A 13511-nucleotide genomic window follows, 5' to 3' on the forward strand; every position below is an offset into this window, starting at 1 on the left:
AGAGCCCAGCTTAAGAGAATGAGAAGTGTCCATAAAGGAACAAAGAACTGAACTCACAATCTGAAATGTTAAATGTTAGGGGCTGGGAGTAGGGACAGGAGAGGGGTTTGCGTGCAGGCGCAGACCTCCAGGTGCACCGCGCACGCGCCCAAAGCAATGGTGAGGGTCAGCGGGACTTGGGGGCACATGGACCTTCCCTGTGAAAAACAGAGAACACCCAGGCACAGTGTCACAGTGGGTTTCACTATCACAAGGTGAGAAAACAACAGAAAAGGCAGAACCACTGCAATCACTGGGGAGCTGGCCCAGAAACCCATCCACACCCGGGGGCATGGAAGCAACCCTCGCTGAAGATGTCACAAGGCTAAACACCTCACGAGGAAGCAAACCATCATGGGAGGCGGGGCAGTCAGTAGACACAGCTAATAGAAAAATTAGCATCTTAAGAACAAGAGTCCTAGCTGGTTTGGCTCAGTGGATAGAGCTTGGCCTGCAGACTGAAGGGTCCCAGGTTCCATTCTGGCCAAGGGCACATGGCTGGGTTGTGGGCTCCATCTCCAGTAGGGTGCGTGCAAGAAGTAGCAGTTCAATGATTCTCTCTCATCATTGATGTTTCTATCTCTCTCTCCCTCTCTGAAATCAATAAAAATATTTTTTTTAAAAAGAACTCAAGAAAAAAATGTAAAAAGAAACTAGAGGTTATAAATATAATTAATTACAAGGATTGATAAAAGATAATGAAAAAAATAAGTTTAAAAAGAATAGGCAAGTTTGAAGAAGAATCAAAGTAAACTTCAGAAATGGAAAGTATAGTCAATGAAATTAGAAACGACAGGCAAACAGATTGCAGAGCTCAGAACAGAGTCTGTGCGATGAACCCAAGGCAGTTACTGAGAGCGCAGCAGAGAAACCTAAACCATCTGAAAGAGGATGGGATGGGCACAATAGTAGTTGAGAAATCCCAGAGGGAAGAGCAGTGAGTGGGGATGAAGTGATAGTCAACAAAATGAGAACATCCAATTGTGTGTGTGTGTGTGTGTGTGTGTGTGTGTGTGTGTGTGTGTGAAGAAAAGCAAGAGCCAAACAAGAGGAATAAAAATAAATCTGAGTAGCCGAAACCGGTTTGGCTCAGTGGGTAGAGCGTCGGCCTGCGGACTGAAGGGTCCAGGGTTCGATTCCGGTCAAGGGCATGTACCTTGGTTGCGGGCACATCCCCAGTAGGAGGTGTGCAGGAGGCAGCTGATCGATGTTTCTCTCCCATCAATGTTTCTAGCTCTCTATCCCTCTCCCTTCCTCTCTGTAAAATATCAATAAAATATATTTTAAAAAAAATAAAAAATAAATAAATCTGAGTAAAAACGGTGGTGAAACAACAATAATCGGAGATAAAATGCAAACATGGGGTGGGAAGTCATGCTTGTTATAAAATAGTTCGCTAACCCAGAAATGCAGTTTTTGACGCTGTTTGATGTTGACTCCGTTGATAAGGAGACACATGTAACACACAGAGGCAGCGCGCGCTCTGAAAAGCCAACGTTCAGTGGGGACAGCCGCGGCTGCCACTGGCTTTCAGAGACGTCCTTTTAGTCTCGTCTGTCCATCTGAATCGTCTCAACAATCTACTGCCCACACATCCAAGGGCCCAAAACGGAGTCCTGGATTTTTTACTCGAAATTTCACTAGTCTTTACTGCTCTTCGGTATCACAGCTGCCAATTTTTCTTAATTCTTCACTAATGAAAGTGTCATGATTTCTATAACCTAATTTACCAACGATCAAGTACCTAGAGCGAATTCTGATGACAAGAACCCCATCTTGTGGCAAAATTTTTCACAAGCAAGCCTGGCCCCACACCACGTTGCCATCCTCACTGTGAAAGTAAATCTGTGTGAGAAGTTATCGTTTTATCTGCTTCACCGGCGGAATTTCTAACCCAGCATTTATCTGTGTCTGCGAGGGCACCAGAGGATGCAGTAAATCTGCAGAGCACAGTGATTCTGGGACTCTGAGTTATTTTCAAGTGAAAGCTGGCAGTCTGTGCGCAGCTTACCGCAGGAATATTTTAAGAGAGAAGCAAACATTGACTCTGGCTTAGCTCCTAAAATGTTATCTTCTGTTAGGTATGGTTCAGATAGTCCACGTTCAGTAAGATGAACTCACTTAGCTAAAGCAATCACAAGACAAAATTTCCCCAAACCCATAACAAACAACACCCCAATTACCATGATACCTAACAAAGGTACCCCCGCCACAGCACACGCCTACCTGTATTTCATATCACTCATACCTTATCCCTCAAAAGGTGGCTTTTAAGTAATATCTTTTTGCCATTTTAAAAGGCAGTAAAACTAGGTTATAGAAGTATAATATCCACATTTTTCCTTTGCCTCTTCCTTCCTCTCTCTTAAATCAATTTAAAATAAAATATAAATAAAAGGAATGTCTTCCTCAATGACTTCTCCCACTGTCTGACCTATGTTCCCATTTAAGACTTATTGTTAAATAAGCTAAAAAGCATAAAGCACTGAGCACAAGTTAAAAAAGACAGTAGATTAATATTAAAACAGCCTTTTATTTGTTAATGTCACATAAGAAATTTAAGCAAGTTACACTATCTTAAAAAAACATAACTAACCCATTTTAAGAGAAACCCTCCCTCCCTTTTCCCTCCCTGCCCCCATACCCCTGGTGAATTAAGAATCTAAGAGAAGAAATAACCATAAAACAAAGTTTTGTGGAATCCTTCATCCAGGGTGCTTACATGATTAGGTTAATATTGCCATCTTACAAAATTTCTCTTTTCTATTAAAAAAAATTGTAGCCATGATTGTTTATTACAAAAAAATTCAGTACAAAATTGCGATATATTGAAAAACACTTTCCCCCTCCCTCACAGCACCGTTATATGTAGCAGAGAATAGTCAAGAGCAGATTGCTAATCTAGATGGAGCAATCTTCAAATTATGCCCAAACACACAGTGGTTTATTGACCCTCCCTCCCCTTCTCTTCTCATAAGAACTTAAAAAAAAACAAAACACACATACAAAAAAATGTCAAAAAATTTGAGGGACCCTTTCCAAACAGTACAGTTAGTTCAGTGTCAATAATTCACATCTTGCAACAAAGTGTATGGATATGATTTCTTTTACAAAACTTTCAGTGTCAAAAAAGGAAATTAAGGCCATCATTTCGCAGCTTAAAAATTCACATAAAGGAAATATAAAAATATTCTGTGCTTCTGAGAAGGCTCTGCACTGTATGTAGGTAAGGATTACCATCCTTCTTTACTTCGAGGAAGACAGTCGACTTGAGAAGTTCACATAATTGCACAGCTTCTATTGGATGCTCGAGGGGCTCCCTGATGAGGAAAAGAGAAATTAATGCTAAGAAAGTGGATCACAGTATTTTAACGAGAGATGCTACAAATCCATATCTTCAAGTGGACCCTCATCATTTCTCACTTACCCTTTTTCATCTGTCCCTTAAGGAATTCTTCCCCAGAAAACTAACAAATTCCAGCACAGTGATTATCAACTCTGGCTACACTAAGGAGCTTAAAGAAAATAAATTCTGATCTAGGTCCCTAGATCAATTAAATGAGAATCTATTTACATAAAATGTTAATGTTCCTAAGTAATTCTAATATGCAACCAAAGTTGAAAACCACTGTTCACTAACTTCCTTTCATAAGTTAGGAAAGAGATCGATGGACTCCATTCTAAACAACCACATCAGAGAATTCGCCGGCTGGCTCCTCAATGTTCCTGGTTCCTCAACGTTCCGTCCTGAAGCATTTGCATTGGGTTCATCCTCAAATGTGAAAGTCACCAGAAAAACTTCCCATCAACTTGCAAGGCCACTGGATTCGTTCACTACCGTGAAGTCAAACTAGCTGATCTGTCCTTCCATCTCCCGTCTTCTGAACCTTGATGTTATTTTCTCTGATCACAAAAGCTAAAAACCTCACACATCTTTAACTTCTGTTTTCCTTCTCTCACCCTCAAGTTCAGCCACTGTGCCTTAATGAATCTGCATTTTAATAGTTCCTCAGTGCCCTGGCCGGTAGTTCGGCTGGTTAGAGCGTCATCCCGATACACCAAGGTCAGGGCACAAACAACAGCCAACCACTGAATGGAATGCATAAATAAGTGGAACAACAAATCTCTATCTCTCTCCCCCCCGCCCCCACCTCCTTCCTTTCTCTCTCTAAATGATTTTTTTTTTTAAAAAAAAAGGAACAGTCCCTCTGTACCTCTGCAATCTCCCTTGTAGATTCAATGCCTTGTAGTTTCAATTTCCCCTCTGCTTCAAAGTGTGCAGCTGCTACTTGCCTGGGTGTTCTGCCACCTTCCAACCTCGCCTCTCTCTCACATACCCTGCAACACAACTGGATGCACCGATACACCTCGTGCTTGTGTCTTACATGCCCCCCGGGCGCACTAAAGATCACCACAAACTCTGCCGCGCCTCCCCTAAGGAAAGAGTGGAGACTTTGGCCCTCACCTGGAGCCGACCTTATAACTAACTGCTTTGGCTGGGAGAATACTTGGGCCTAGCCTGTAAGGGATCCAGCACTCTTTGTTTTCACCCTCTTGGGAAGGAGCTGCCACGTTGTAGAGCTTGGGCTGAACTACTGAATGATGCGCAGCCACATGGAAAGAGATGTGAGGCACATTCCAGCCCCAGCCAAGCTCCCAGCAACTGCTTGATTAACTCAGTCTCCATCACGGGAAGCAAGATAATCTCCCAGCTGAGCCCAGTCGAACCACAGAATCATGGGAAGGAAAAAACCATTGTTTTAAGCCACTAAGTTTTGGGGTGGTTTGTCAATGTAACAACAAATAATTCAAACACCCTCAGAACACCATCATCTGCGTCTCATGCCCAAACAATTGCCCGTCCTTCAAAATACTGGACAAGCAGATTTCCCGGAGATCTCAGCTACTCCAGGGGCCCAGAGAGCTCTCTCCAGCGGCCAGCCGATGACAGCTCACGCTGATATCTGACATTGTTATTTTACTCCCAGTCATTACAACGGTTCTTTAAGGGCGGGAAATGGATCTGGAGCTTGTTTCTCAGTGAAGCCAAGTCTAAAGTATCTATTCTGAAATAGTCCCTGAAATGTATGAAGTATCCAGGCCAAAAGTTCATTCTACCTCAAATAACCCACCTCAAGTGATTCTCCACCATGGGGACTACACACGTAAGATAATGTTCATTTGGAGCAGGATTGGGACTCATAAAGCAAAACGAACAGGTCTACCAATCTGGGGATAGTCTTATGGAAATAGCAGTTTTGATTAATGATCAGACTCAAGCAGCCTGAGAATATAAACTGAAGGCTCATTAGTTATTAATAATTCCAACTTAATTAGAATCAAATTTGGAGCTTCTTTATTTTAAGGGCTCTCAAAAGCCCAAGCACCAGCTACAACCTATCTTGCAATTAGATGATTAAGAACTTAATATAGCATCAATTTTGTTTCCTTCTGAAGCCGAATATTGCTCTTTGTTATTTTTTTTAAGTTTACATGCAGATGCTTACTCTAATTTAGAGGTGTAAACTTCTCAATCACAGAATCCTTAAGTAAATAATTTTGAGCATGCATTCTAATTACATATGCTTAATAAGTGTCACACATGTCCTACCGTATTATGTACATTAAAAAAAACAAACACAAGACAAAACTGAAATTGGATATTATGAGAAAACAATGTTTTAAAAAGGCATGCCAACATTTTCTTGCAGTAACCTGATGTACTATCCTGAGTATCTCCTCAGGAAAAGCAGCCCCCACTTGTAGATCACTGTTCTGGCTCATCAAGCACAAGGGAATAACCAAACTCCACTATTGGTTTTGGTTTTCATGTAATTTCATTAATAAAGTTTAAAGCAAATATATTGAAGTAATACCTGCTGGTGGAAAAGTTCTTCCTCGATAGCCACTTCAGCTGCTTCTTCCTCTTCCTCTTCCTCTTCCGGTATGGTTGTTTTAAAGACTGTACTTCTTTGAGCCACCTCCTAAAAGCAAGAGTAGTTTGATTTAAGTTGAAGCCACACGTAAGTTTAAGAAATAGCATTCCTACATCAGGGACTTTGTTTAAAGTGGCTCATCAGTAGCTTTAGCTACTGAACAGGAGTTTTTGCATAATCAGAAGCAGTTCTTAGATCTTCAATATTCCCTGCAGAGAAGCTACTGGTATCCAATTTGAAATGCTTGCTGAGAAGGTCCCACTGCTTTTATCCCATTCTGTTACTCCAAATCCTGTAAGTGATTTGGCAGATTGAATTCTTATAACACTCCACGTGAATGCAGAGTAAGGCTCTCACTTGGCTCCAGCAAAAAGAAGGTGCTAAATAAATGCTGAATAAAATGAAGCTGGAGTCCTGGCTGGTATGGCTCAGTTGGTTGGGCATTGTCCCGTGCACCTAAAGGTTGCAGGCTCCATCCCCAGTAGGGGGTGTGTGTAGGAGGCAGCCAATGGATGTTTCACTCTCACATCAATGTTTCTCTCCCCACCCCTTCCTCTCACTCTAAAAATCAATATACCCTCAGAACACCATCTCCCAGCCAAAAGTGTATATATATATATATATATATATATGTATATATATATATATATACTTTTTATATAATTATATATATATATATATATATATATATATATATATACTTTTTTTTTTTAATGAAGTTGGAGGCCAGCTACTGTGATCTCAGGGGCCATGGCAGCAACAGGATTCCCTGATGAGTGAGAAGAAAAGGACGAGCTCCTTTCATTCCTTCAGCAACTGGCTCCTCTTGAATGAAATGGAATCAAGACCAATGAGCACTGTTCACTAATAATAACACACTAGTGAAGTGCCAGTGCATTCCACACATAAAATGGACCACCCGTCGTTCACTGTCAATGGGACAGAAAGTAGCCATCCCCATTTCCTACTGCCTTTCCTGTAGGGACTGCTGACTCGCACGGATGCAGCAGTGATTCCATTTAAGCTCCAGGCTACCCTGATGAGCTGGCAGGGGTTAGTGAGTGTCCGGGAGTGCTCGGAGCACCTAATTCACGCTGTCCCGTGTCCTAGCGTCACTCAAGCACGATAACTCCTTTATAGGAAGAGGAAGGCGCTAACATGATGTCAGTGAAAGCTTATCTGAAATTTAACACAGACCAGCTAGTTTAAAATGGCAGAAGAAGAAAACCAAAAGTGACATAGCAATGAGCTTCTATTTTAAATACGTCCAAGGATACAGTCTGTGAGTGAAGTAAGGGAGTATGGTAGCATTTTGTGGGAATTTTGATAACTGTGGCAGGGCCAGGAAAGATGGACCATTTTGAGTCTCCCAATTAGCTGGAAACTTCAATTCTGTGAGAGTGATCTATGTCTACACATACAAGGAGCCATTTCACAAGTATCTGCCTGCGTTAACCAAAGTGTAATTTAGAACAATTACAATTCTTGGAGCTAAGATATCATTTGGGAGATTGTGGCATACATACAAAACAGAAAAGATTCTCAAAAAGCTTTTGAAGTACCCAGCTTTCCTCAACTCATCTTAAAATAAGGAAAGATTTTTTCAAAATCTGTTGCAGATTCTTCACATTCTAGCTTATGGCGGCTGAGCTATATAGCATTTACTGTTTTCTGGGGTATAACTACTCAGGACGTTTTTGTTAATGGAGGAGCCAATGGTTAAGTTATGATATCGCTGTATACGGAAGTAATCATTTTCATAGATAAATTTCAGTTGTGCCTATATTCTGCAAGGTACAGAGACACTGCTTTATTTTTTATTTCCCTCATACAAAGACATTTTATTTTCTGTGTTTTTAATCATCCAACACTCCCTCCCTCATTTCTGTCAGAGCCCCAGTTTCACTGGACACCCATCTGTCCCATGGAGTACGACCCCTCCGTAGAGTGGGAGGGAGGCTCAAGCTCCAGCTCTGTCCTCCTGGCCCCAGAACTGGGTTAGAGGCGGGCACGTGACCCAGGTTGGCACAGTAAGACACGGGAAGCCGCTCTTTCCCATACCAAGCCAGCTCCAGGGCAGCCAGCAGCCATCCTGAATCCATGAGGGAGACACGCAGGAAGCAGAGACAACAGGAGGACCCGTGAGACACTGGGTGAGCCCATGGGTCAAGCCTACTATCTCTGGAGTTTTTGTTTTGTAAGCCCACATATTCCCATTCTTTTAAAGCCAGTCTAATTGGGTTTTCTGACATTTTCCATGACTCAGCAAGAAGAAAATAGGCACAGAAAATGAAACTGACTTGAGCCAATTACTTTCAAGGTTACAAAAAAGTGGTCTTTATGGTGATGAATACAGATCGTTGCAAACATGGTCTGGGACCTACTAATAAACACAGTCTTGCAGAATTAAATAGCTGACAAAAGTACTCGTGACAAGTCACAGGAATCAGTAACTATATTGTGATACCGCCCCTGCTGCTGACAGAAGTCACTAATAGAGCCTAGCAAACAGGAAGCAATCGTTTGTTTAAGAAAAAAAAAAATAGACAAACCAACCAACAGATCTGACAGTCAGTGGTCTAATTATGAAGGGAAACCTTAGCTTCCGTTCGCTTCATGGAAACGTCATTGAGGGTACCACCTCAAGACCCATCCCAGGCTCTGTCTGGCACCTGCTTTATTCACTCATCGTATCTCTAGTGTGGGTTTTTGAACCTGCTGCATTCCTAACATCCTCCTGCTAAGATTACATCTAACTTGGAACACCTTTTCACACAGAAAAGAACGCTCTGGGTGGCAACTAGATTCCACGGCTCACACAAGCCGATTTCATCTGCCTTACAATCTGAGCGAACACCGCTCCTACGTGTTCCGAAAGAGACGTGTGCTCTGCCCATTTCAGTTACAGGGAAACCACCAGCCCAGGAGCTACGGAAATCCTAGCACTGAGGCGGCGGCACCAGCGACCGCTGGGAAGGACTCCAAAGGGCTGCAGGCAGCAGGCCAGGGCCGCGCGGACAAACAGCAGGGAGACCCCGCACCTGGAAGCCTGTGAATTACTGAGGGCACTGTAAGCACTCCCCGACCCGGAGAACCCAGCAGGCATTTGGAGGTGAGAGTCCCAGATGCACCCCCAAAATTAACACAGCTAGACTAAGGTCTACAGACAAGACAGATGCCGTTCCATTCCCAGCCTCAGCCTGAGACCAGGGGCGCTCGGCATCCTTCAGCGGGTTCCTTGCGTGGAGCAGTCTAGTCATCAGCGCGCTGACAGTGAGGGAGGATGGGAAGGGGGCCGGCACGGGACTTCCTATGCCAATACCTCAGCCCCATGACAGCTCTGTTAATCACTTTATTTCTCTGAACTTAAGTGAAGTTCCATGTTTGATTTTTATAAAAATGTGTCCAGGAAATTCTTACTGAATGCCTATTGTGTGCCAGGCACAATGCCAGGAAAAAATGAGAACAGGTCCTTGCCCTCAATGTACTTACTACTCTAGTGAGGGGCCCATCTGGCCAGCACAGGGTAGGGCCCAAGGCCTGCACCTGGCCCTTCAGGAAAGAAGCAGCCCTCGGGACACTGGGATTTGCCTGAGACCACTCCCTCCCACAGACACTTGTATCTCCTGGTGCATGCGAGCGCACTCATGGGTATAGGGTGTGTGTGTGGGGGGGGGGGGGGGGGGGGGGAACCAGGTGACTTTACCTGACATTTGGGGATGGGTAAGGTGCTTTGACAAGAAATCTAAGACTGACATGTTGAAAACATACACATCAAGCAGATCTTCAAACTCCACAGTCTTCAAATTCACAGTTTCACACACACTGACAGCCAGTGACAAGGTTGGTAACATTAGCGTTCATAGAGGCCAGATGCTGTTCCAAGCATCTCCCAGGATTGTCTCATTTCTGTTGCTCTCATTATATTAATGTTAGCTCACTTATATTGCCTTATCTCCATTTTAGAGAAAACTAAGCGAGTGAAGGAAGCTGCCAAGGGCACACAGCCGTGTGCATGGGGACAGAGGCTTGGCCAGGCTCACTGAGCCGCTGCTGTCACCAGCCAGGACTCTGACACTCATACTGCATCCCCACGTCTGAAGTCAGCGTCTCCTTGAATTATGCGGCAGCCCTAGTCTGATTTAAGCAATCAGTCACTTTTTTATTTGAAAGAAATCACACTTGTGTGATGAACTTTCAGGTGAAGTGGACATGGTAGTGGTGCTGATAAAATGAATGGCCATACCTCTCCCTGAGAATTTCTCAGGATGACCTTCACGTCTTCGCCAGTGCCCCAGGAGTTCTGGTTCTTCCAGATGAGGTCGGTGGGAGGACTGGCTGTGACACCCGCGTTTGCAGCCCAGATCTGGAAACAAAACCAGGACATCAGTCTACTCAGAACCCATATCTGCACGCCAATGACAGCAACATTATGAGAGAGTTGAACACCCAGTAGGGCTGATTCTAAAAGCCTCAGACCTGTGCCCTAGCTCCAGACCTGCTATATTAACTAGCTATGTCAAGGAGAACCCGCAGAACTTATCTAGGCTTCAGCTTCCTCATCTGATAAATGAAAATGATGACACGGGGCTCGGAAGTAAAGTTGCCTACATTCACATCCTAGCTCCTCTGCATGTCAGCTTACCCTTGAGAAAGTTACCTTACTTTTGTCATCCATAAAGTGGGACAGAAATGGTACCCAGAAGATTGAAATTTTTGTTCAGGACAAGTAATTACCCACCCACATGGAGTGGCTGGCTTGCTCAGTGAATCTGAGCTCTCACTGTCAGCATTCTATTAGCTCTCTGAGTTCATGTGAAGGGAGCCTCTGACCCCTCCCACAGTATCTGTGTTCCAGCTGCCTGCAGCAGGGATCAAGGAAAGGACTAACTTCTCTCAGGACTATCAAGAATACTCATGGACAGTGGTATGTCTTCAACCAGGAACCGTGTGAAATGGAACTCCAAAAAGATACAGGAATATGACTGCTATTGAAATAAGCAAAACAAAGAAAACAATCACATTTTCCCTTTCATCAGCATGAAAATTCTGCCCTATTTTTAATGTACTTACTGGCAGAAGAATATGGGTAAAGAGTAGAAAACGTAGGTGTGAATCCTGGACAAGTCACTACACCTCTACGCCTCAGTGTCCTCACCTTAAGGACATGGCGACCTGTCCTGATTGTCCTAAAGAACCACATGAAAATAGGAAAGTTCTCTACCAGTAACTTGTTTTACAACACAACGGGCTATCTGATGGCAGAAGAAGACTGGAGATGGTCTAGGCCAGTATACTTTCAAATGCGGAAAAAATCTATGAATTACTGATGAGGAGCCCTTCCTCGTCAGATGCCCACTTGCAGCTCCCAGGCCTTCCATCGGCATTACACATGGCAAGGGCCAGGGGGCATGTACTGGGAGAAAACTGGAAAAGGAATGCATCTGGGCAGACTTCCAGATTATGTGGAACGATAGTGTTTTCCTAATTGCGAGCAATACTTTTCACTAGTCCACATGGAATCGCATGGTTGGTTTCCTGTTAATAATAATCATAAAATATCAGCAATCTTACTGGGTAATTTAACCTAAAAGTAATAAATATGTCCCAGAGCCGAGTTGTTCGTTATGGCAGCCACATGTGGCTGTGAGCACTGGAAGTGTGGCTGGTCCAAATGGAGATATGCAGGAAGGACATCAGTTGGAAGACTCAGTTCAAAAAAAAGTAAACTATCTGACATAATTTTTTATATTGATCCCATGTTGAAATGGTAATATTTTGGATATATCAGGTTAAATAAAATGTAGTGCTAAAGTTAATTTCACATCTTTCCTTACTTTTTATAATGTGGCTACAAGAAAATTTACAATTACCTGTGTAGCTCTCTTATTTCTGTTATAGAGTTTTAAACTCATCTTTGCTATCACCTCGTACAATTTTATAGATTAATCACTTATCACTACCATGATACAAAGAGCTTCTTCTCACATTTCATGCTACTGACTAGAGAAAAAAAAAAAGTATTCCAGTATTTTGTATGACAACTGGCTTCTCCCCTCACCCTACAGAATGTATATCTGTTTAGTCCTGCAGAACTATATGCAGTGGAAAATGCAGTGATTGGCATAATGGCTTCACATTACTTTAAAGAGATAGAGAGCACACTCAAATCTGAACCTTCTGAATTAAAATGTTAGATACTTTCCACTACATTATGCAGCTTCCATAAGACAAATAATAAAAACTGAGCAATTTTCTCACTATAGTAGAAAGGGGAGGAAAGGATAATGTAGTTAGGGTATTGGTTCCCATTTTTACCCATGATTATAAAATTAGCATCTGATATTTTCACAATGTGGCATCAAGCTCTATGAATACACTTTTAAAAGGTAAGTTCTAACCTCTTGAGCCTTTGATCTTAGACACTAAGGTTTATATCCATCAAAATTTAAAACATGTTTAATATTTTTTAAAAGAATTGATAAAAAGAGCCATCTCTACATTCTTTAGGGATGAGAACAGTAACTTGTTAAAGATCTCTAGCAAAGCTAACATATTGTTTGCTAAATCTACTTACTAAGCTAGAGCAAAGGAACCTTGTGCTTGATCAATAAAAATTCTCTAAAAATGAGCAAATGATATGTAGTCACTAGTGAAGATGCAGTGCTTCAGAACACAGCAATAGAGAACCATTCAGAAATCAAGACAAATCAGAATGGCACATAGCTCATCTCTCTAAATCTAGAGTCTTTGATATTATGTAAAAGCCACATGTAACTTTTGGAAAAATACTATTTTTGGTAAAATACTATGTTTAAAGGAGTGGCTCTTTAAGCAGTGCCTATCACCTAATGACCTCTACTGAGAACGTTAGGTAGTCCCTGTCCCAGCACTAGGGACGGTGACCAAGGTGAGTGAGGCCTGGACACTGAACACTGCCCAGATGCTCCTCTGAGACTAAAGGCTGTTGCTGTAAGACAGATCCCAGCGTAACAGATGGTCTTCCTAACTGTTCTCGGTGCCAAGCAGTATCTTCTCAATGACCCTGGGCTCCAATTATCAGTCAGGAGACAGCTGTTTTACATCTACTCGTGTGGACAAAATAGAAAGAATTCATAGGTCAATTCTTTCACTTTTAATAGACAACTGCAACTCTCAATAACACAGAACTTTTAAAACCTTTAATAGCATCTGTGATTTCCTAATAATGTCAAAGATGTTTTAATGCCCATTTCTAAAATGCTTCTCTTTAAGCCTAACATATTCCTGAAATACTTCGTTAGGTAAGACAATGAAGTTAAATGATGACTAAATTCACTTACTGTAACAGTCTGCCCTGCCTTCAGCACATATCTTGAGGTATATTTGTAACTGACTGATGTGTCTCCAATTTTTCTGATCATCTCCCAGCCTCCCATTGGTTGATCCTATTCAGAAGAAAATAAAACAAGGCCACTTCAAATACAAAGTTATGGAATAATCAAACAAATGAGTCTATAAAGGAAGTTAATCTAGCTTTATGGCTGACTCCCATGA

At 42.4% G+C, this 13511-nt stretch overlaps 1 protein-coding gene across 1 annotated transcript in view; it reads right to left on the bottom strand.

The window, feature by feature from the left end:
- Positions 1-2553: 2553 nt before the first annotated feature.
- LMNB1 (lamin B1) overlaps positions 2554-13511 on the bottom strand; it is a 47727-nt gene continuing 36769 nt past the window's right edge. The window contains exons 8-11 of the mRNA XM_080678735.1: positions 13298-13402; positions 10222-10341; positions 5916-6023; positions 2554-3359 (exon numbers count right to left, since the gene is read on the bottom strand). Coding sequence (XP_080534861.1) covers positions 3318-3359; positions 5916-6023; positions 10222-10341; positions 13298-13402 — 375 coding nt within the window. The 3' untranslated portion in view covers positions 2554-3317. The remainder of the gene's footprint in view (positions 3360-5915; positions 6024-10221; positions 10342-13297; positions 13403-13511) is intronic.

The sequence above is a fragment of the Plecotus auritus genome, assembly GCF_963455305.1.
Source record: "Plecotus auritus genome assembly, chromosome: 7".
NCBI classification, from domain to species: Eukaryota; Metazoa; Chordata; class Mammalia; order Chiroptera; family Vespertilionidae; genus Plecotus; species Plecotus auritus.